Source organism: Xenopus tropicalis, chromosome 3, assembly GCF_000004195.4.
Source record: "Xenopus tropicalis strain Nigerian chromosome 3, UCB_Xtro_10.0, whole genome shotgun sequence".
Classification (NCBI taxonomy): domain Eukaryota; kingdom Metazoa; phylum Chordata; class Amphibia; order Anura; family Pipidae; genus Xenopus; species Xenopus tropicalis.
The window spans coordinates 86,043,131-86,066,296 of record NC_030679.2 but is presented as its reverse complement, the minus strand read 5'-3'; the positions used below and the strand labels follow the sequence as shown (position 1 = coordinate 86,066,296).

At 40.8% G+C, this 23,166-nt stretch overlaps 1 protein-coding gene across 4 annotated transcripts in view; it reads left to right on the top strand.

Moving 5' to 3' along the window:
- The first annotated feature begins 10,539 nt into the window (after positions 1–10,539).
- Positions 10,540–23,166, top strand: part of chchd3 (coiled-coil-helix-coiled-coil-helix domain containing 3) — a 60,018-nt gene continuing 47,391 nt past the window's right edge. The window contains exons 1-5 of one of the 4 annotated variants that reach the window (NM_001004897.1): positions 10,540–10,698; positions 10,842–10,965; positions 14,481–14,598; positions 20,010–20,091; positions 22,868–23,012. In NM_001004897.1, the coding sequence (NP_001004897.1) occupies positions 14,505–14,598; positions 20,010–20,091; positions 22,868–23,012 (321 nt within the window). In that variant the 5' untranslated portion in view covers positions 10,540–10,698; positions 10,842–10,965; positions 14,481–14,504. Of the gene's footprint in view, positions 10,699–10,841; positions 10,966–11,448; positions 11,636–14,480; positions 14,599–20,009; positions 20,092–22,867; positions 23,013–23,166 lie in introns of those variants that run through there. The other 3 variants (XM_031897813.1, XM_012958818.3, XM_012958817.3) reach the window with 3 other exon arrangements.

Sequence of the window (23,166 nt, the reverse complement as noted above, 5' to 3'; positions counted from 1 at the left end):
TGGCAGATGTGAACAGTAATACTGTATCTTATCCTTTCACAGCCATAAAAGTATGCTGAAACAGTAATTTAAAAGTCCTGTACCATTCTGTGATCAAAGCCATGCTATTTCATTTTTAAGTGATGATGCTAAAACATGTTAAATAACTACATATTTTTTCACACCATGAATGGAGAATTCACCCACAGAAATAACAGTTTTCTACATATCCAGAGGACTATGTCCCAAGTTTTATGGATTATCACTGTTCATGTGCATGGCTACTTGTGCTACTACAGGTGGCATTAGGTAGCCCTATTAAAGGACAATGAAAGGTTAATATAAATTAAAAGTAAGTCTAAAGGCATTCTTTTTAAGTACTTACTGCATATCTAAATTCCCAGATCCCTGCTTGCTTCTCTGAGATATGGTGCTGGCAGCCTACAGCAGTGTGAAGACTACAGTGACATCACTGAAATCTCTGTTTATATTATAGATATATACCTGTTTACTCTGAGCAGACACGTCCAAATTATAACTAAAAACAAAATGAAGGCGCTCAGTGCGAATGTAATCTTTAACCAAACTCCTAATAAAACTGAAGCCAACATCCAACAACAACAACAGCCAAATCCTATTAAATCTCAATGGTCTATCACCCACAGATGAGTGAAGCAGAAAGCTATTTTTTTAAATCCTCCATTGGTTACTGGTTGGTTCATGCTTCTTGAGGCTGCACTTATTTGCTAGAGTTGGGTGGATGGTAAACAATATTTCTGAAGCAGAAAATGGATATTTTTGTCTTTGATTCTCTATATTGTAGTTAAAAACAGCTGAAAGGTCACTAGTTTGTTATCCTAAAAACAAAGCTTTGCTTTCTGGTGTCCCAATATTTCCTTGCAGGCAAATCCTTTCAAGTATATTTTTAGATGTAACTAAACTCATGAGAAGGCCATCTCCCACAGAGTCTATTTTAAGCAAATAATTCTATTTTGTAAAAATGATTTCCTTTTTTCTATGATGATAAAACAGTACCTTGTATGTGAGGATAACTAAGCTTCATGAATCCATATTGCTAGCAAAACCATCCTACAGGGTTTATTTTATCTTTAAATCATTTTTAGAAGGTATGGTGATCCAAATTACAAAAAAAATCCCTTATCCAGAAAAGAAACCCAGGTCCCAAGCATTCCGGATAATACATCCTGTACCTGTATTACCCATGTAGTAGCATAATAGCACAACTCCTATAACATATAAGACTTTGTTATTAGACTTTGTTATGTTCCAACAGTTTGCAACATTAGACCACTCTGCAGTTTTGTTGGTAAGATGGTTATCAGACTTCCTTGATAAGGATAATGTCCCACGTGGAAATTAGTCACCTGCAATAATTTTTTGTTACTGCGGGCAACCAGGACTGGATTTCTCTTCCAGGTGCTGGAAGAAAAGCTTTTTAGGGAGATTGCAGGCAACTAATCTCCCCGTGGGACATTACCCTTAAAGTGTACAAACAATCCGGAACAGCACCTCTTGTATTTTCAATTAAAATGGCTTTATTTCAAATTTTAGGGGCATACAGCAATGTTTCAGGCCATGTGTGGCCTTTTCAATATTTAAATACCTGGCACTCTGTTTGTTTAAAGGTTAATAGTAAGGCTGCAGCATCCTCTTAATCACTTAGATTTCCTTCTTCTCCTGCAACTTACTTGGCCCCCTCTCTCGGGAATTTACTTTGGCTGTTGGCTCCCGGGCATGCTCAGTTCTTCCCAGCTCAGATTACTAAGCACACTCTCCAGTCAAACAGCCAGTGAAGATGTGGCATTGCTGGTTCTCCTCCTAGATGTCTGCTCCTATTTTTTTCTCTTAACCTCCTCTCCTGAACTCAGCTTAACCGTTACAGTGCTCAATCCAAGCAGAACGTTTTATCAAAGTTCTGCCTGTGTGAGCCTGCATTCTTGATACAATGTTCACTAAATAGGGGTCTGTGGTTTGTGGAGGAATGCTGTTTGCAGATTTAAATGTAACTGATGATGTGTCAAGAGGGAAACTGACCATCAGGTGAAAGCTGCTATTTGTTAGAGCAAAATTAGATGGTGCTGGCAAACAGAGGGGATATATGCAGTACACATGATGCCAAGTAGGGGTGATGTGCGCAACATAAACACATTGTAGGAAAACATATGTGTAGGGATCCCCATATTTGGGCCCCTAAGTGGGTTCCTGTTTAGACAGGCACTAGAGGGTGGCCTTATAAGATTTGGACACCTAAAGGTGGTCCTAGTTGTTTTTGTGTGAAAAAGGGAGTTTCCCTGTAGTTCAGACAGCAGCCACTGGGTGGTGTGATGGGATATAAAAGGGGATGACTCCCATGTTCAGCAGGTTTTTAGACCTGTGAAGAGGTTATCTACAGGCTGGAGTTCTAGCTTAGGAGTTTCTATAATAGGTCGCTCTAGGAGTGACATGTAGGCAATTAAGTTAGAAAGGGCAGACAGTGCTCCTCCAGGAGTGATAAAGGGGTTAAGACCCCCCAGCAATCCATCAGCTGGAGATCAGGGCCCACAGTGTCTAGTCAGGTGGAGTAAGCCACTGCTAGAGGGAGATTCCTAATCTGAGGGTGCTCAGGCAAGAGTACCGGGGTGAGTCCTTGTGGTGGGTCAGCCTGGTGTGAGTACCAGGGAGAGCCCAAAGAGAGGGTCTTCTGGCGAGAGTACCGGGGGGAGCACCTACATAGGATCACTTGCGGGAGTACCGTGGGACCCAACAGGAGAAAGATTCTCTAAGAGTGAAGTTAAGGAGACGGTGCCCTGATGTATGTATTCCACTCCTGGACAGGTATGCCCTGAATAAAGAGATTCACCTGGTTCACTATAACCACTTGTGTCTGGCTCCTTCCTATCAACGGACCATCTACAGCCCGGTAAGCAAACACCCCAAAGGAGGGGGAAGATACCGTGGGTCGTGTGGAATACCCCTGTGTAAGGATACTCACCGCGTTCGCCGCTCTGTCCGCCGTCGGCATGGTTTTCGCCGCTCAGTGCATGTCGGGACCTGAACGTCGCGTCGCATTGTGCGTATTCTCGCGCCTCGCCCTGGTGCGCGCGCGATTATGCGCGCACATCCATTGAGACGGATCGCCTACATGTGCGGCGACTATTCGTGAGCACGTACAGCGAAATTACGCGCACATATAGCGTTACGCGGCATGCGTCTTGACGCACGTCATGTGCATTGTGTGCGTCTTGACGCCTTCCCCCCTGGGCTATTTAAGGCTGGTTACAATGCCTATCAGTGCCTGATTATCACGGTCCACTCCTAAGATACCTAGCCTGTTCCTGTTCCTGATACCTCGGTTTGACCCTGCTCTGCTTTTGACCTTCCGACTACTCTCTGTTCCTGATTTTGGCCTGTTTGCCGTTTAAGAACCTCTGCTGCCTGACTCGACCCGGATCTGCCTGACCAAGCCTTCGTCTCATCCTGGTGTACCTCGTTTCCGGCCTCACCGGCTACTCGTCACTCCCTCAGCTCCCTGTACCATCCTCAGGTGAGCTTGGGGCTGTGTGGGGCGCTCGTGGGTCTCTCTCTCTACACTCCTGATCCTACCTGGTAAGCCTGACAGAATAACCAGGCCATAAAATGGATCAAGAAGAGGAACCCAATACTCTCGCCTTGTTGTCCCAGCAATTGGATGCTTTAACCCTGGCGGTGCAGGAGTTGCAAGGGGGTTTCAACTCCTTCCAAGAACAATTGAATGATCTTCAGTACCCCGCTGCTGCTGCAGGTCCAACAACCGCTCCCCCTTCGGAACCCCAAGTCGGACTTGCTCTTCCTGCTGGATTCGCCGAACCCAAGATTCCTCTCCCTGATCGTTTCACAGGGGATAGAAAGACTTTTCGCTCTTTCATGAACGCTTGCAAATTGTTATTCACATTAAAACCCCGGACTTATCCTTCTGAACAAGCTCGTGTGGGTACGGTTATCTCTTTGTTACAAGGCGAGCCTCAAACCTGGGCTTTTCGGCTTATGGACCAGCAAGATCCGGTGTTGTCCCGTGTAGAGACCTTTTTTCAAGCTATGGCCGTCCTCTATGATGACCCTCATCGGACATCGTCTGCTGAAACGGCTCTACGTTCCCATCACCAAGGTAGACGTCCAGTGGAGGACTACACCCTAGAGTTCCGCAAGTATGCGGCTGATACTGATTGGAACGAGGCAGCTTTAAAGCATCAATTTCGCATTGGTCTCACAGAGAGCTTAAAGGACGAACTTGCTCGGACCGGTATTCCTGAGTCACTAGAGGATTTCATCCTACTAACCATTCAACTTGACCGAAGACTTCGAGAGAGGAAAGTGGAACGTCAGACTCTTACTGCTCCTTCCTGGGTCACACCTCGTGCTCCACCTCCTGTTCGGGTTGATCCCTCTGCTCCATCTCTTCCCGATCCAGAACCTATGCAAATTGGTGCCCTTAGGTCTGCTCTGTCCTCTGAGGAACGTCTCAGACTTCGCCACCTTGGCTTATGCCTCTACTGTGGGTTGTCCGGACATCTTCTTCGGGATTGTCCCACCCGTCCTTCCATTCCGGGTAAAGACCTCAAAAGAATAAACTGTCGATCTGATTTGTGTCCTGCTCCGCTTCTCACAGTTTCCCTTATCTTACAGTGGGAAGACAAGTCAGCGGAGCTCCAAGCAATAATTGACTCCGGGGCCAGCGGATGTTTCATTGACGCTCAGGTAGTGAAATCCTTCCATATTCCTCTTCGACTCAAGAAGGTTCCCATGTTTATCCGTATGGCGGATGGGTCTGCTATCAACTCTGGCCCTGTAACACAAGAGACTTTACCTTTACGTTTATCCCTCAATAAAAAACATATTGAGACCCTATGTTTTGATGTTGTGGCTTCTCCTCTGTTTCCAGTAATCCTTGGTTTACCCTGGTTACGAGCGCATAACCCTTCCATTGATTGGTCTTCTGGAAAAATGACTTTCTGCTCCAATTACTGTTCCCAAAACTGTGGTGAAAAGTCTTCCCTTCATTTTTGTTCTCTAGTGGATAAGTCCGACGCCCTTCCTGAACCCTATCGGGAATTTGAAGATGTCTTTGACAAGAAGGGAGCTGATGTTCTTCCACCACACCGTGAATATGATTGCCCTATTGAACTTCACCCTGGGGCACAAATCCCTTTTGGGCGTATTTATCCACTGGCCGAATCCGAGCTACTCGAACTACGCCGCTATTTGGATGAAAACTTAGCCAAAGGATTCATTCATCCTTCTACATCGCCTGCTGGAGCTGGGATCTTTTTTGTGGAAAAGAAAGATCATTCCCTTAGGCCTTGTATAGACTATCGTGAGCTTAACAAAATCACTGTTAAGAACAGATATCCTTTGCCTCTTATTCCTGAACTTTTCCAACAGATCAGAGAAGCAAGAATCTTCTCCAAATTAGATCTTCGGGGTGCGTATAATTTGGTCCGTATTCGCAAAGGGGATGAGTGGAAGACAGCCTTTCGAAGTCGTTACGGCCATTTTGAGTACCTCGTCATGCCCTTCGGCCTATGCAACGCTCCCGCAACATTTCAACACCTGGTTAACGACATCTTCAGAGACTTTTTAGACATTTTTGTTATCATCTACTTGGACGATATTCTTATATTTTCTAAAGATCTCGAAGAACATAGAAAACATATGAAGAAAGTCTTCCTACGACTTCGGACCCATCAACTATTTGTGAAGCTTGAAAAATGTCTCTTTGAGAAAACTACCATAGACTTCCTGGGTTTTATTATTTCCCCTTTTGGTATCCGGATGGACCCTAAAAAGATTTCTTCCATTTTGGACTGGCCTGCTCCTACCTCTAGGAAAGCGGTCCAACGCCTCGTTGGCTTCGCTAATTTCTACCGCAAATTTATTAGGAACTTCTCTCAAATAATTCTACCCATTACAGAGTTAACTCGTTCTAATCAAAAATTTGTTTGGACTTGTCAGGCTCAGACTGCCTTTGAAATCCTAAAAAAGCTTTTTACTTCTGCTCCAATTCTCTGTCATCCTGATCCATCCCTGCCCTTCACATTAGAGGTGGACGCTTCAGAGTCAGCGGTTGGTGCTATTCTCTCCCAAAGGGTGGGACTAATCGAAGAATTACATCCAGTAGCCTTCTTTTCTCGGAAACTTAATAAATCAGAACAGAACTATGATGTTGCAGATCGGGAACTTTTGGCCATCAAATTAGCATTAGAGGAGTGGCGTTATCTTTTGGAAGGTGCTAGATTCCCAATCCTCATACTTACCGATCATCGCAACCTTGAGTACCTACGTTCAGCCAAACGTCTAAGACCAAGACAAGCCAGATGGGCTCTGTTCTTCATGAGATTTAATTTTCACATTACTTATCGTCCAGGTGCCAAGAATGTCAAACCTGATGCCCTTTCCAGGATGTTTTCTGCAGATGCAGACTCTACGCAGAGAAGTGAACCCATCCTTTCTCCCAAACATTTTCTTATAATACAATCTTCTTTAATGAACCAGTTGAAAGAAGTCTCTAGTACTATCTCTGATCCTCCTTCTACAAAGAATTTATCTTTTAGGAATGGACTTTTCTTCCATTACAATCAAGTTTTTGTCCCGCCCGAACTTCGACTCGAAGTGCTCAATTCGGTAAAATATTGCAACAAGCCATGACCAAAGCTCAGGCCGATTTCAAAACTTATGCCTATCGGAAAAGAAGGGGTGATCTTAAATTTAAGGTTGGAGATCGTGTTTGGTTGTCAGCAATGAATTTAAAGTTGTCATGTCCTACTAAGAAGCTTGGTCAACGTTTTTTGGGACCTTTTCCTATCATCCGTCAGATTAATGCAGTGACTTTCCAATTAAAACTACCGACTTCTTGGCGCATTCATCCAGTTTTCCATTCAGCTCTACTCAAACCCATGGTTCCAAATGTTTTCCCGGGTCGGTATTCTCCTCCTCCTCCTCCAGTCCTTGTGGATGGTGAAAATGAATTTGAGGTAGAAAATATTCTGGACTCTCGAATTAAAGGCAGACGAATACTGTATCTAGTCAAATGGAAGGGCTATGGTCCTGAAGAAAATTCTTGGGAACCATTATCCAACATCCATGCACCACAGCTTTTGAAGGAATTTCACAGGAAACATCCTGGCAAACCAAATGCTTCTCGTGTCCTGAGGCCACGCCTTGGGTGGGGCAATGTAAGGATACTCACCGCGTTCGCCGCTCTGTCCGCCGTCGGCATGGTTTTCGTCGCTCAGTGCGTGTCGCGACCTGAACATCGCGTCGCATTGTGCGTATTCTCGCGCCTCGTCTTGGTGCGCGCGCATCCATTGAGACGGATCGCGTACATGCGCGGCGACTTTTCGCGAGCACGTACGGCGAAATTACGCGCACGTATAGCGTTACGCGGCGTGCGTCTTGACGCACGTCATGTGCATTGCGTGCGTCTTGACGCCTTCCCCCCTGGGCTATTTAAGGCTGGTTACAATGCCTATCAGTGCCTGGTTATCACGGTCCACTCCTAAGATACCTAGCCTGTTCCTGTTCCTGATACCTCGGTTTGACCCTGCTCTGCTTTTGACCTTCCGACTACTCTCTGTTCCTGATTTTGGCCTGTTTGCCGTTTAAGAACCTCTGCTGCCTGACTCGACCCGGATCTGCCTGACCAAGCCTTCGTCTCATCCTGGTGTACCTCGTTTCCGGCCTCACCGGCTACTCGTCACTCCCTCAGCTCCCTGTACCATCCTCAGGTGAGCTTGGGGCTGTGTGGGGCGCACGTGGGTCTCTCTCTCTACACTCCTGATCCTACCTGGTAAGCCTGACACCCCTGTAGGAGTCTGCATAATACCAAGTTCCCAGGGTTGGGAGTTTTAGTCCCACAGCATCACCCCTGGGTGGAGGCATGCCATTAAGCTGTAGAATGCCTGTTACCCCCATAGTAAGCGGGGGCTCAGGGCTCCTGTAGCGCCAAAAGAATCAGCAGTACCAGCACTGTCACTAAAGTGGGCTACATATGCTTTACATGTCCTTTAAGGGAGTCATGGAAAGGAAAAACACAATGCAAAGGCAGGAACTGCATGTTTATTTCCTGGCACAAGTTCTGAGCATGACTTTCAGCATCTTCATGCACTCAGGTCCTGTACATAATGCAAGCCATTGCCTGGAGCTAGGTACAGGTTTCCTTGTGCAGCCTCATTCTGCAAAAGATTCATTTAATACAAAACCATTTAACCAAAAATGTGTGAGTGTTGACACAAATAAAAGAACCAGGTTGGCAGAGCCAGTTAGATACATAACTTAAGATACATAAAGATGTTTTTCACAGGAGGTGGTAGAGCAGTTCTATACTTTAATGCACATAAAAATAAACAGACATGACTAAGACTTTTGTTGGCCCTTAAGCAGGTTGCTTAGGCATAAAGACAGATTTTTCTCTCACATATTTATTGAACAAAACTGTTTAGTTCTATAAAGCCTTGCTGCCTTTCAATAAATATTAGTGCTGTGAATAAAATTTTCCTTTCCTTCATAAATAGCATCTTACCACCTTTGAATACAATAGTTTATATATGCAGTTCTATATTACTGTTAGCATTATTATTCTTTATTTGCATAGGACCAACATGTTCTGCATAGCCTTACAGAGATTATACATCATTCATATCAGTCCCTGCACTACTAGAGCTTAAAATCCATGTCCAATTAACTTTCCAACCAATGTCCAAATTTATATATAAATATATATATGTATGTAAACATAATCTCATTGTTAGAATTAAAGACATTAATAAGAATCTAGAAGAAATAACTTTTTTTTGATTGAACATAGATCGCAAACTCCACTGGTACAGGGAACTTATTTGATGTATAATCTCTACAAATCTACGCAGACCATGTTGGCGTTATACAAATGAAGACTAATAAGAATAATAATGATAATTTTAATGACAACATATATTGGCATGTATATGTAGAGATCCCAAGATTTGGGCCCCTTAGGTGGGTACCCCTTTAGAAAGGCATCAGAGGGTGGCCTTATGGGTTATGGACACCTAAAGATGGTCCTAGCTGTTTATGTGTGAAAAGGGAGTTTCCCTGTTATGCAGCAGCAACCACTAGGTGGCAGTGTGCTGCAATATAAAAAGGGATGACACCCATTTTGTACAAGGTCTTTTGTCCTGGGACCCAACCTCTGTAAGGGGCTAGCTACAGGCTCCAGTTATAGAGTTCAGAGAGATCTGTTATAGTTACTCTAGGAGTAAAAGGATAGACAGAGTATCTAGAAGGGACAGTCTGAAGCCCCAACAGTAGATAAATGAGGTTAAAGGAACAATAACACCAAAAAATGAAAGTGTATAAAAGTAATTACAATATAATGTACTGTTGCCCTGCACTGGTACAACTAGTGTGTTTGCCTCAGAAAGACTACTATAGTTTATATAAGTTAGCTGCTGTGTAGCCATGGGGGCAGCCATCAAAGGAGAAAAGGCACAGGTTACTTAGCAGATAACAGATAAACCCCCATTATATTGGGCTTATCTACTAGTTATCTGCTATTTAACCTGTGCATTTTCTCCTTTTTTCTAGCTTGAATGGCTGCCCCCATGGCTACACAGCAGCTTATTTATATAGTAGCTTTTCTGTAGCAAAAACACAATTTTTTTTTGCAGAGCAACAGCACATTATATTTTAATTACTTTAAAACACTTTAATTTTTTGATGTTACTGTTCCTTTAAGACCTCCCGGCATTACTGGCCGGAGTTCAGGTACACTAAGTGGCCAGCTCAGGTGGTAGCTAGGGACAACAGAAAGGAGATTGCCTAAGCGAGAGGGTATTCTTGGCGTGAGTACCCGGGAGAATCCGAAGGGGGTGTCCCTTGGTGGGAGTACCGGGGAGAGCCCTAAGGGAGGGTCTCTTGGCGTGAGTACCAGAGACAACTCTAAGAAAGGATCTCTTGGCAGGAGTACCGGGGAATAGGCCTAAGCCTACTCCTAAAGCGACACTGACACCTAAAAAACTTTTTTTTTTAAATCTGCCTACTTGTTTGTAATGGTGTGAGCCTCCAAAATCCTAGCAAAAAAATGTTCAACGCTAAATCGCCTTCCCAATCACGGCTTCTGAAGAACAATCCCAAGAGGCAGCCATCTTAGAGCTTCTCTTCGTCGCTCCTAGATCACTGCCTCCTCCAGAAAAAAAAGGGAAAACATCTAACCAATAGCGCAGGTTCCCTGCGCTGCCCTTCTGCCTTCATGCGCGATGACATCATCGTGCACACGTTTAGCTTAAGTCTCTTGTCAGTGTGTGTATAGGGGAGGGGGAGCCCGTTTATGCAGGCAGACACCTGAAAGCCTGTGTCTGCAAGTTAAATCTTGGTGGGAGATTGAGGGACAATAAGGAGAAATAGGAGGGTGAAATAAGCAAACTCACAGGCAGTATTACTTGCAGGCAGTCCAGCAGCATTACGCTAAAGATCCGGAGAGGAGATAACAAGTCACATGTCAGGGTCACATGATTTATTATGCTGCCAAAAGTAAGGGAAAAGAAAAGGGGAGGATCCTCCAAGTAACTGACGTCAGCCTGCTCCTGTTTTGACAGACAGGCTGAGAAGATACAGTCGGGTTTGGCAGACAGTCGGGTCCAGCATCTTATAAAGTTTTTATTTAGAGAACAAGCCCTTTCAGGAAAAAATGGTCCACATGACTTATAGGTATGTTTGGGGGTAGATTTGTTTTTTTAAAAGAATTATTTTGTTGTCAGTATCACTTAAGGGAAGGAGAAAGTACCTGAACCTGCATGTCATAATACTGAATACTGTGTGGATACAATAAAGAAGTTTATTTGGTTATTCAGCACTTCCAGTATCCTGGTCAATTCCTCAAAGAGTGGATCCTCGACTGCCTGGTAAGAAACCACCCCAAGGGCGGAAAGGTCCCGGGAGTTGCAGGGAGTCCCTACGTCTGGAGGACTGCACAGGGTAAGCCAGAGAAGTTTCCCTGGGGTGGGGGGGCGGGTGTTACACTTCAACCTGTCCCTACCCTGGGTAGGAAAGTATAGAGTAGACCTGCTCCCCCATAGTAAGCTGGGGCACAGGGCTCCTGTTAGAGCCACACGGGGTAACTGCGTGCGAGAAGTAAAGCCAGAGCCAAAAGTGGGCTACATATAGATCATTGTATTCAAAGTGGTTTCGGTTTCGTTTATTGCTGCCCCTTTAAAACACCTGACAGAGGATTTTATGGCTGTAGACACACAGTAAAACATAGCAGCATGAAATCATTCTTAGTCACGATATATGGCTTAAGCATTAAGCGATAATGCAAGGTAGCAGCTGTTAAACCCCCACAGCTCAAAAGTTACCGAAAACTTCCAAATCAACTTCTCGCTCCTCTCTGTTACCAAGGTGACCGAGGGCCAATAGACAGCACGCATAAACTACAGGAGGCGGGGTCCTTTCAGTGTTCGCCAATGGGATGCCCCGTAGTTGGTGAGCGGCTGCCGGTCGCTGTCTCCTTGTCACGGCCTGTGCTGTTTGACCCGGCTGCCTTTTGCCGGGCAGTAAGAGTGACATGGGAGGTAGCGGGAGCACCCGGAGAGTCTCGTTCGAGGCGGATGAGAATGATAATATCACAGTGGTGAAGGGCATCCGGGTGAGTCAGGAAGGAGGTGATGCTTATAATGAGCTCTGCAAGGGAGGCGGCCCCACAAGGACATGGAGCAGTGACACATGGGTTCTGCCTTTTATTGTGACCTGCTTACTCTGAGAATGTCTGTGCTTTGTGAAACCCTTGGCTCTGTAGCTTTATAGCTGACATACAAACGTGCTCTGATATCATTTGTAGTCAGCCGCATCATCGTACAGAAAAAAAGTCTAAAACTGATATTAAAGGGGATCTGCCTTCAAAAATACATTTTATTTTTTGCTTAATAAAAAAATTTGATTAAAATCTCTTTCCACCTTATAGTTAAAATGGTTAGAATTGCACATGAAAGCAGCTTCTGCCTTTTTGCTATTGACGTCTCAATATTTCAGATGACAGAAGTTAATTCTCCAGTCAGGACTTCAGTTCCCACAATGCCTTGCACACTTCTATTTCATAGATGTGTATATTGTGCAACATGCAAGGGATTGTGGGAATCGAAGTCTTGGCTGGATAATTGACTTCTGTCATCTGAAATATTGAGAAGTCAATAGCAAAAAAAAAAAAGCTGAACTATTGCTCTACTGTGCATGTCCAGGGCAGTAGCACATTCATTAAACAGTTTTCTGTAAACCATTAATTTTGTGTAAAAATTCTGACTTGATATCTCCCAAAATATGTTCTTATCTTAATTAAGGCTTGATAGAGTACAGTTTCTTGGTTGTTTTCAATTTCCTTATTTGAATATTGGTAAAACTTGTTGCCTTTGTCACCTAACGTTGCCTTTGGGAAAATGCCATCCAGACCATTTGCTACACAAATTTGTTGTGACTGCTGAAATATTATGGTTATCCCCCCATACTGTTCTCTTCTAATTTTAGATTATTATTTAACAGTTGCATTGCATCTAACACTTTTGTGCTCAACTTACATTAGTTTTAGTTCTTGTGTGAAAATATCTCTTGTATAAGATATTGAATCTCTTCTGTTTAAAAAGACTGCATCTTAATTTAGTTTCAATGAGTAGGTTTTCCAAGTTAAATATATTTTTGAATCAGGGTTGACAGATTGTTGGGTTCATTCTCAAGGTTAGATAATATAAATAAATGTTCTAAAGCATCAGTACTGACCTCCATTTAGTTTATGTGCTCGTCTGCCCTCCGTTTTCCTTCTATCCCCTTTGAGAGAAGAAAGACAAACTAATACAAAGTGCAATGTTATTATGCTTTAGCTAAATAAAATGTGCTCTTTTTAATAATAAGAGAAATATACCCAGAAATTTCAGTGTATTTATGTATTTTACAAACGTATTAACACTAGTTTATTTGGATTGGGGAAAGACTAAAGTTCTAAGTTACAAATCAAGGATAGTTAACAAGGAAGAGCTCACTAATCAACAGTTTTATACCTAGATACCTTGGCATTTAATATAGAGAATTTGTCATGCTAAAATTCACTTGAACTCTATGTAACATGCTTGAATTGATTTTTTTTTCCTTTCAACCCTTTTCAGTACAACCTTTTTAAAGGCAAAGGAAAGGTACAATTACTGGAGGATGCCAAATGTTAGGCACCCCCAAGTGATTGTAATCACTTACCTGATACCCCAGGCCAGTGCTCCTATAAACAGAAAACTGCACCAGCCTAGGGTACTTGCGAGCAAGCAATCCTCCTCTTCCACTTCTTCTTTCTATAAAATCCCGGGGCAGATGCATTCAAAGTAGAGTAGCTTTTGTTAAAGGAATAGTTCAGTGTAAAAATGAAACTGGGTCAAATTGATAGACTGCAAAATAAAAAATGTTTTCAATATAGTTAGTTAGGCAAAAATTTAATCTATATAGGCTGGAGTGGGCAGATGTCTAACATAGAAGCCAGAACTCTGCTTCCTCCTTTACAGCTCTCTAAGCTGTTAGCAGTCGGTAACCAATCAGTGACTAGAGGGTGGGCCATATGGGACATAAGCGTTCAGTTAGTTTGCATTTTAATCTGACCTGCGTGCTTACCAACTAACTGAACAGTTATGTCCTATATGGCCCCCCCTAAAGTTACTAAGAGGGTTAGAGAGCTGAAAGCAGGAAGAAGTGTTCTGGCTATTATGTCAGACATCTGCTTACTCCCGTCTTTATAGATTACATTTTTGCCTAACTATATTAAAAATATTTTTTACCCAGTTTCATTTTTTACATTGAACTGTTCCTTTAAAGTTCTGCTTTTCAAAGTACTGCATATGATTAGTTGTAAGGCATTTTTGCCCTCTTTTAGGGCAGTGGTTTTCACATCTGTATTTCTTCTTTACTTTGAGTACTTTGAGACAAAAAAAAAAAATCACCAAGAAAAATGTGTATTTAGTCATTGTTAAATACAGGTATGTGATCAGTTATCTGGAAACCTATTATTGCCAAATTACAGGAAGGCTGTCTCCCATAGACTCCATTTTTAACAATTTAATTTTTTTTAAAAATATCTCTTTTTTTCTCTGGATAATGAAACAGTACCCTTTATTTGATCCCAACAAAGATATAATTCTTATTGGAGGCAAAACAATCTTATTGAATGTATTTAATGTTTAAATGATTTTTTTAGTATATTTAAGGTATGGAGATCAAATTACAGAAAAATCCCTTATCCAGAAAACCCCAGGTCCTGAGCATTCAAGATAACAGGCCCCATACCTGTATTAGGTTAAAAGGGAAAGGTTATTACTGTATGTAGAATTTGTTTTTAAATATGGGCTATTTTAAGTGTACAGTACTACAGAATAAGCTAGAAGTATAGAAATAAAATACTGTGGTGCATGAAGAAGGCCATTGGCATTTATGTGTTTCTTATAGTTCTTTATATTTGTTTTTCCTAGCTATCTGATAATGTAATTAACCGTATGAGAGAACCATCAGCACCAGTTCCCAGGCCACAACCTTCACCACCACTGCCAAAACAGTCTACTAATGAGCCTGTCTCTCCTAGTTACACAGGTAATTTTTTTAATTATAATTAGCATATCTTAAAGGGGTTGTTCACCTTGATATTAACTTTTGATATGATGTAGACATTGCTATTCTGAAAAAATTAGCAATTGGTTTTTATTATACATAGCGTATATACTCGAGTATAAGCCGATCCGAAAATAAGCTGTGATACCTAATTTTACCTAAGAAAACTGGAAAAACGTATTACTCGAGTATAAGCCTAGGGTGGGAAATCAAAATAAATCAAAATAAATACCAATAAAATACATTAAATGAGGTATTAGTGGGGTATATGTTTTCAAATATTTATTTCAAATAAAAACAGTAAACTAGCTCTGTAAGTGGAGAAGAGGGTCAACAAAAACAATATGGTATCAACAATGATACCTTAAGAGTACTACCCCCTTAGCTCAATCAGCAACCAAGCTAACAGAGTTAAAATCCTTATAGTTTATATAGAATATAAAGTGCCATGTCTAGTGCAGAATGGGACAAGTAAGAATGGTAGATGAAGATGAATTTGGGAGTGGGCCAGGGCACTGGAGGGTCTGGTTGCGGATGGCCTTATTTGCACACAAGAGACAGAGGGTGTTAGTCTGGAGGGACCCATGGCACCTGACTCGAGTATTCGCCAAAGGTGACTTTTTCAGCACATTTTGGGTGCCTGCGGCTGCCTGGCCGGTAATTTATATTTATGTGAAGGGGATGGGGGGGTGTTTGGGGTGCCGGGGGGGGGGTGTTTGGGGTGGCGGGGGGGTGTTTGGGGTTGGCGGGGGGGGTGTTTGGGGTGGCGGGGGGGGGTGTTTGGGGTGGCGGGGGGGGTGTTTGGGGTGGTCACCTAATCATGCATGGGGAAAAAAAAATACCGTCAAATACCGTGATACCGATATAATTTTGAAAAATACCGTGATATAAATTTTTGGTCATACCGCCCAGCACTATGTCCTGGTGCAAATTTGCAGAGTGATTATAAGCCCCAGTAAGCCTAAAGGGTGGTCCAGAAATGGTTCTTATGAGTATCATGGTTTCCTTTCAATCTGCAGCATCATGTATTTATTTTTGGAAGTTCAGACAATATTTATCATTTGATGTTTGAGTCATGTTGAACTGAGGTGGCTAAGCATTGGTTGAGAACTAGGATAGGATTGTGATTAGGCTGGCATGTTGTGGGGTTGGCTACAAAGATGGCCCCTTCCCTCACTAAGAGAAAAATAACTGTTATGTTCAACTGTCTAGGTATATAAGCTCTATTAAGTGCTATTAATGTGCTATATTAAGTGCTACAATGTATATCTGCTTATGCACAATGTCAGTTTGTTTATGTAAACTGTTAAGTCTTATATTTGTATCCCCCTACTCCTGTGGACGATGATGGGTCTATATAAATAATAATGGGCACAATACTAGGCTGTAGTTTTAAACAGTGAATCGATATATTGTATTTTGTGCAGTTGAAGGAAAGTTGAAATTTAAAGGTACTTAAAAATAATATGGTAGTATATTTATTTTTCAGTGAGTTTTCAAGTGTCTCTCTTCACATATCAGAAAAGAAAATCACTGTTTGAAGTGTTCAACAGCCTTTTCTCTTCATGTGAAAACACCACAGCCAGTATTTGTTCATGAGTTTCTAGATTTCAGAATTAGAAGTCTTTGGAGCTTGGAGGACCTAAAAGCTTCCTATTTAAAATCATTTTTTAAACTACTCACTTTTCAGGGAAAGTGTTGTCTTACTGTTTAATACCTGCAGCTGTTGAATCCTTCTTGAACTTCTGCATCAGCCTTACAAATTGATGCTTTGATGCTTTTTATTTCCCATATGTTGTTCTTTGAAGCTCGCAGAGAAGGCACCCACTCAAAATCCAAGAGGCATCTCAACTTTGTGTGCTGAATATGTAATTATTTTGTTCTTGCTCAGCACCCTATTTATAAAAATGTGCCCTTTTGCATTTTGTTTATTTTATTGCTTATTGACATGAATTATACATAGTTTGTTAATTTCTTTATATTCAGAAGAAAACATGTACTTCTTTTTTTTAATGAAGTTTATTAGCATTTTCGCATATATCAGTTTGACATTTTCTGCTTTTTCATGCACTTTTCTTTTGTGTTGCCATGGTGTAATTGCGGTTATATTTCAATATCTATCTTGCAAAAAATTGTTTTTTTGCTATCAAATGAGTTTTTATAACTTTTTTTCTGCTGTGTATATCAATGTTAGAAGTTGTTCACTTTTTTCAGTTGCTTTCTATATTTTATTTTTGACTATTTTTCTATAATTGAAGTTTAAACTTTATATGTTCTTCTCTGTGGTGTTAAGGCCCGGATTTGTGGCAAGACCACAAAGGCCCAGGCCTAGGGCTGCACAAATTTAGGCCCTTCTCTCTTCCCCGCTCAGTATGTGAGTTAAAAGGATGCGCATGCACGCGGGTGGGGTGGGTAGGGGGTTTGGGGGCGGCCTCGGGGCGCCATGTAAGCAAATCCGACCCGGTAGTGGTGCTTCAATCTGGCAGCTCAGTAGTCCAGGTCCAGCATTTGAACTGTTACAATTTGCTATCAGTTGATACATTTCCCAGTAGCATCTGTGAAATATTAGCAACTATTGTATCAAATATAACAGCTGCCTTTAAAGAACATGTAAACCCACACACAAATTTAATCAGTGAACAGCCTCTTTTAAATCGTTCAATACCTGCCACTCTGGTTGTCCAGAGGTTAATAGTAAGGCTGCAACATCTCCATAATCACTTAGATTTCCTTCTCCTCCTGTAACCCACTCGCCCCCTCCCCCTCGGGAATTTGCTTTGGTTTCTGGCTTGTGGGCATGCTCAGTTGTTCTAAGCTCAAATTACTAAACACGCCCTCCAGTCTAGCAGCCAGTGAAGAAATGGCATTGCTGGTTCCCAGAGAAACTCAGCTCTAGCTGTCTGCTTCAATTTTTTTCTCCTAACTTTCTTTCCTAAGCTCAGCTCAAACAAAGCAGAACTTTTATCAGAGACAGTTCTGCCTGTGTGAGCCTGTATTTTTGATGAAATGTATATTGAATAAGGGTCTGTGTCTGTGTATGCTGTATGCAGATTTAAATGTATCTGATTATGTATCAGAGGAAAAATGGCCACCGGGTGAAAGCTGCTATTTGCTTCAGGAAAATGTGATGGTGCTGGCAAACGGAGGGGATATATGGGTGGGGGAGACGTGCCCAACTGATATAAATTTTAGGCAAATGGAGGCTTTACATATCCTAAAACTCTGGGGTTCTGCTCAGTAGGGCCTAAGGTAAGAAATGTATCAACTAATGTAATAAAAACTAATTTAATTTTCTGTTGAATTATGTTAAAATAATGAGATAAAAAAAAGTGTATTAGGTTCGCGGACAGAACGGGGAGTACAAATATGCCTTGCATTGCCTCAACTAGCCATACACTTCAGGTTGAATTGACTAGGTGTAGGATTCGGCTCAGAAACATTAACAGGTGTCGGAGTGCAGATTGCTGTGCATGACGATAAATGTAGGACTGAGCCCTTACCTTTTAATATTATTTTCTGAAAATAGCCTGTTCAAGGCTCAAAACATGTTTTGTACCTTATAATATATTAGCTGATCACTGGAAAATGTTTGTAACAATTTTTTAATTTTATTGTTAACTAGCCATTGTAGTAGTGGCCATGTCTTGCCATATTTCTTTCATATCAATATTCTCCACATTACATTGTGTCCCATATGCAATATATGTGTGCATTATCTTTGTATGGCACCGAGCATCCAGCTGTGAAACTCTTTCTGTCCTTAATAGGTGACAGACAATAAAATAGGGGTCATTTGCATATTATGCATCTGAAATGTAAATGAGATAAAGAAATGGATTGCCCCTAAAGGAGCAGTAACACTAGATAGCAAATTCTTTGCTTGAAGCAGTTTGTAATGTACTTGTATTTGCCACACTCTTTATAACAGTGTGCTTTGTAGCTTAATATTTATGGTTATAAGTGTGTTTTTAAGGCATTCCTTTCTGACATCTTAATTAACTTTTATGTTCGCAAAGCTGCTGGCCTGGCAGCTACTGTTACAAGCAGATGGCGCTCTCATAAAAAGGTTTCCAGAGTTTGTCCTGTGTTCATGGAGTTCAACACTAAAAAAATGAGGTGTAAATAATGCTTTCTTCAGTGCTAATTATTTTTGTGCACTATACAGGTATAGGACCCGCTATCCAGAATGCTTGGGACCAAGGGTATTCCGGATAAGGGGTTTTTCAGTAATTTGGATCTCCATATCTTATGTCTACTAAAAAAATCAGTAAACATTAAAGGAGAAAGAAAGTTAAAAACTAAGTAAGCTTTATCCGAAAGGTCTATGTAAATACAGCCATAAGCACTCATAGAAACGCTGCACAACAAAAAGATTTGTTGTGTCTGTTTTCCTCTGCCAGAGACATACAGCTCTCTCCTCTCTCCTGCTCCCCCCTCCCTCAAGAATGCTAAGAACTCACTCCTCCCCCCTTAGGAATGTGGATCTGGGCCAATCGGCAGGAAGCTTCCTCATAGTCTTACAAACCGAGCATGCACACTGGTCTCGGTCTCAGTGCAGGAGCAAAGCATTATGGGAACATTCTTTACACAGCTCAGTGTTTTTCTTCCTGTTTGGCTTTTGATCATCTGAACAGGTGAAATATGGGGAGACTTAAGGGCACTATTGAGAGAACTGAAGGTATGTGTGCAGCTTCAGATTAACTCTTTATTAGCCGTTCCTCCTCCTTTAACTGCAACCTATAGGATTATTTTGCATCCAATAAGGATAAATTCTATCTTATTTGGGATCAAATACAATGCTCTGTTTTATTACTACAGAAAAAAGGAAATCAATTTTAAAAATCTTAATTATTTGATTAAAATGGAGACAGGCTTTACATAATTCAGATCTTTCTGGATAATGAGTTTCAGGATAAATGATCCCATACCTGTACTACAAAAAGGTCCCCTGTTTATCACCACCTTAATTCAAAAAATATTGTGTTTTAAAGAGCTTTATATGGTATCTGTAATGCAAACTTGAACTTGCAGACCTCTCGCTGTGTGGCAGCTGTAGTTGCTACAACTTAAATTATTTTAAAGCTTTTGAAACTAATATACAGTACATGGTAACCACATTATATTAAAAATAAATTAAGCCCTAAAATCATGGTTAGAGAAAGAATTGAGAGGCAGGAACACTGTGATTGATAGTAATGGCAAATAAGTGCTGGTGTTGAGAAAAATCTTAAGATTTTAAAGACTAGGTAATTTAGATTTTTTTTTTTTAATTAGATGCAAGTTGCTAATTTTAGTTGGGCTGGAACATGACATGCAGGAAACAATGAACTGTAGTAACAGTACTGTGTTTATGGGTGACAACATCTGGTCTAAATATTCTTTTAACTTTCTAGTGGATGAAGAAGAACTTAGAAGAAAAATTGCCCATGAACTGGCATTAGAGCAAGCAAGAAGACAATCAGAGAATCACAAGAGGTATATGTGACTGTAAAATGGGTTAATGAGTTCTTGACTCTTAATGAGTCAAGTTTGTGCCACACTGTGCTAAATGAATGCTTTAAACATAAGTTTGTCTTCACCTGTCATTAACACCAGTATAAGCAAGCTTGGAACAACAATTCCCAATATGTTTAATCTCACTAAATAGAAGCAATCTTATCATAAAACAGGATGATTTTCTCATATATTAATGTAGTTGTAACAGAATGGATGCATTAATTATTGAAAAAAATAATAATCTTAGACCGTCGAAGGCTATTGTCAGGGTTAGAGGGTTGTTAATACCAGTGATGTAGGGACTAGAAGAAAGCTAACTTTGTAACCAGAATATTACAGCTATAACCTTAATAAGGTTTCTTAGCTTTTTTCTCTCAGGACATCCAAATTAAGCGTAGGAATTGTCTTCACAACCCCTAGATTTTATCATTGAATTATGGTGATGAGTTATGGCATGTGCAGTATGTGAAAAGATGTGTGGCCCTCTTTCCCTTAGTTTTATTTGGGGAGTCAGGCAATTGGTGCTGCACAGTCACCAGGGGCCACATAAAACAGCCAGAAGGGCGTATTCAGCCCGCGGACCTTATGTTTGACACGTGTTCTAGGGAATGACCTTTAGTAGACCACTGCTCAGTTGTAATAAACTGGAAAGGATCTATGGGGAGCTGGATCAAATGTGTAATTTTTAAAGATAATTTTTAAGCCACATGTAGATTAGACATCATAGGGTTGATTCACTAAGGTGCGTTAAAACGAATGCTATTTATAGCATCCGTTAAAATTTTTATTGTGTCTTATTTTTCGCGTCTTAATGCACGATTCACTAAAAGGATACTTGTGTTAATCTAGACGCGATGCTGTTTGTGTTATTTAAGCCGCAACGCACACTAATTAACGCAGCGCACACATTGTTGCCGCGTGCACACCATATTAGCCATACACGGCATTACTTTCGGAAAACTACTGTTCTGAAAATGACCATTTCCCTGCAAACTGGAGGATGCATCACTCTAGGGCCAACACATACTTGAATAAATCACACTGCAAAGTCCATATTGTGTTGCCAAAAGCTCATGAACTGTACTTTTCTATAATTACCGCCTGCCTCAAGCAGGTGTTAATTTTCGCATAGACTAACGACATTTAACGCTTCATATGTATTTGTGAATCATGTGTTAATACTATTTCTATTCGCTAATTAACGCAATGCGTTAAAATGAACTCATTCAGTTGTGCGCTATTTAACGCACGCGATATGTGACTTACCACATGCAATAACACTTTAGCGGATCGCACATTTTTTTTGCGTCAATTTTAACACAAAAAAAGCATGCGATAACACTTATCAACCTTTAGTGAATCAACCCTCGTATATGATTCATTATGGACTATGTGATGAAAGATGTGGTGATTTTGAAAAATGCAGTATGTCTTTAAATTTGGATTGTATAGGGTACTGCTTAATGCATAACATAAACATCTGCCTGTGTGTTACAGTGGCTAATCATAAGAAATTTCTGTATAATCTCTATATTTAATATGCCTTTTATATCCCCATTTGCAACATAAAATAACATATTTCCCAGCTACAACATGAAGTGGACAAAAAGCGAAGAACAATATTAAAAAATAAAAAAAAAATAAAAAAAACCCTTGAGGCGCCCGAGAGAAAATGTTATATTAAAATCAATACAGATGCCTAACCTTTTGTGGTGTTGTACGCAGTGAACCTTTTTTCTTATTGATCTCTGTTTTAATAACATGTTTATTCTATTTTCTTTGGCTGGGTCTTGAGAGAATATTCAGAAAAGATGAAATTCTTTATTGCCACAGCCATGTACTCTTGGCTATGTGCAAGCTAATATTAGAATTTGTATATCCTTTTTTTTCTAGCTGATTCTTGACCCTTATTTGTCAAGAATGTTGTTCTTTTCCAAATATTTTGGTTTTATGTTATTTTCTGCTTGAGTTAAACTTAGATGTTCACATTTTAATTTAATTCAATAGGACAACGATATGTTGGCTATCCTTTTAGGGAAACAGAAATGTATGTCATCAAAGACTTATTGGTATTGTTACCCTCCACCTTATGTCAGGTCAGGCTTGCCCGAACTTTCTAATGCGAACGACTGTTTCAGATTAAAGTGGCTAAAGTATGAACTATAGAAAGCAGTGTACAGGGAAAAAAATAGTCAGCGGAATATGGAAGCAGAACTGCACTTGACATCACTTAATCATGGGCTATTTGCAATTAAAGGAGAAGGAAAGGTAAAATCATTGAGGGTGCCAAAATGTTAGGCACCCCACAGTGATTGTATCGCTTATACCCTGTGTTGGTGCTCCTGTTAGGAGAAAACCTAACCCCCCCCCCTTTTTTTTTTTTTGAACCAATAAGTATATTTTTTTTAGTTGTAATATTGGCGTTGGGTGATATCACTCCAACTTGCAGCTCGGCAGTAAAGTGTGACTGAAGTTTATCGGTGCTCTAGTCACTTGGCTGGGGGCACCTGGGAAAGTAAGGATGTGGCTTAGCACCATGTCAGATTTCAAAATTAAATATGAAAAAATCTGTTTGAGCTTTTGAAAAATGGATTTCAATGCAGGACTTTGTTGGATTGCTATCAACTGATCCATTTTGAAAAAAAAACATGTTTTCTATTTAATATTATTATAAACAAAATTACCCTTTAATGGATGGATGCTGAGTTTAGCACTTATTCAAATGCTCTAATTCTGTATTTACTTAACTTTGCAGACTGGAACAAGAAAAACTGATAGTGCAGGAAGAAATTGGGAAAGCAATAGAGCGAGAAAGAAATGCTTCCAGTGAGCAACTTACAAGGGCTGTACTGCGTGAAAAGGCTGCGGCAGAGGAAGAACGCCTTAAATCAAAGACATTTGTGAGTAGTAGTTTTTATGGGAGGGTTTATAGGAACATATAATGGAATTCAACAGTCTTTGTGCTAACTCTGAAATCTGCTTTTATGACCTAATTAAGAATAAGTTTGAGAAATCTTTCTCTGTGCCTTAATCATATTTTGATCCTGTGTAAAT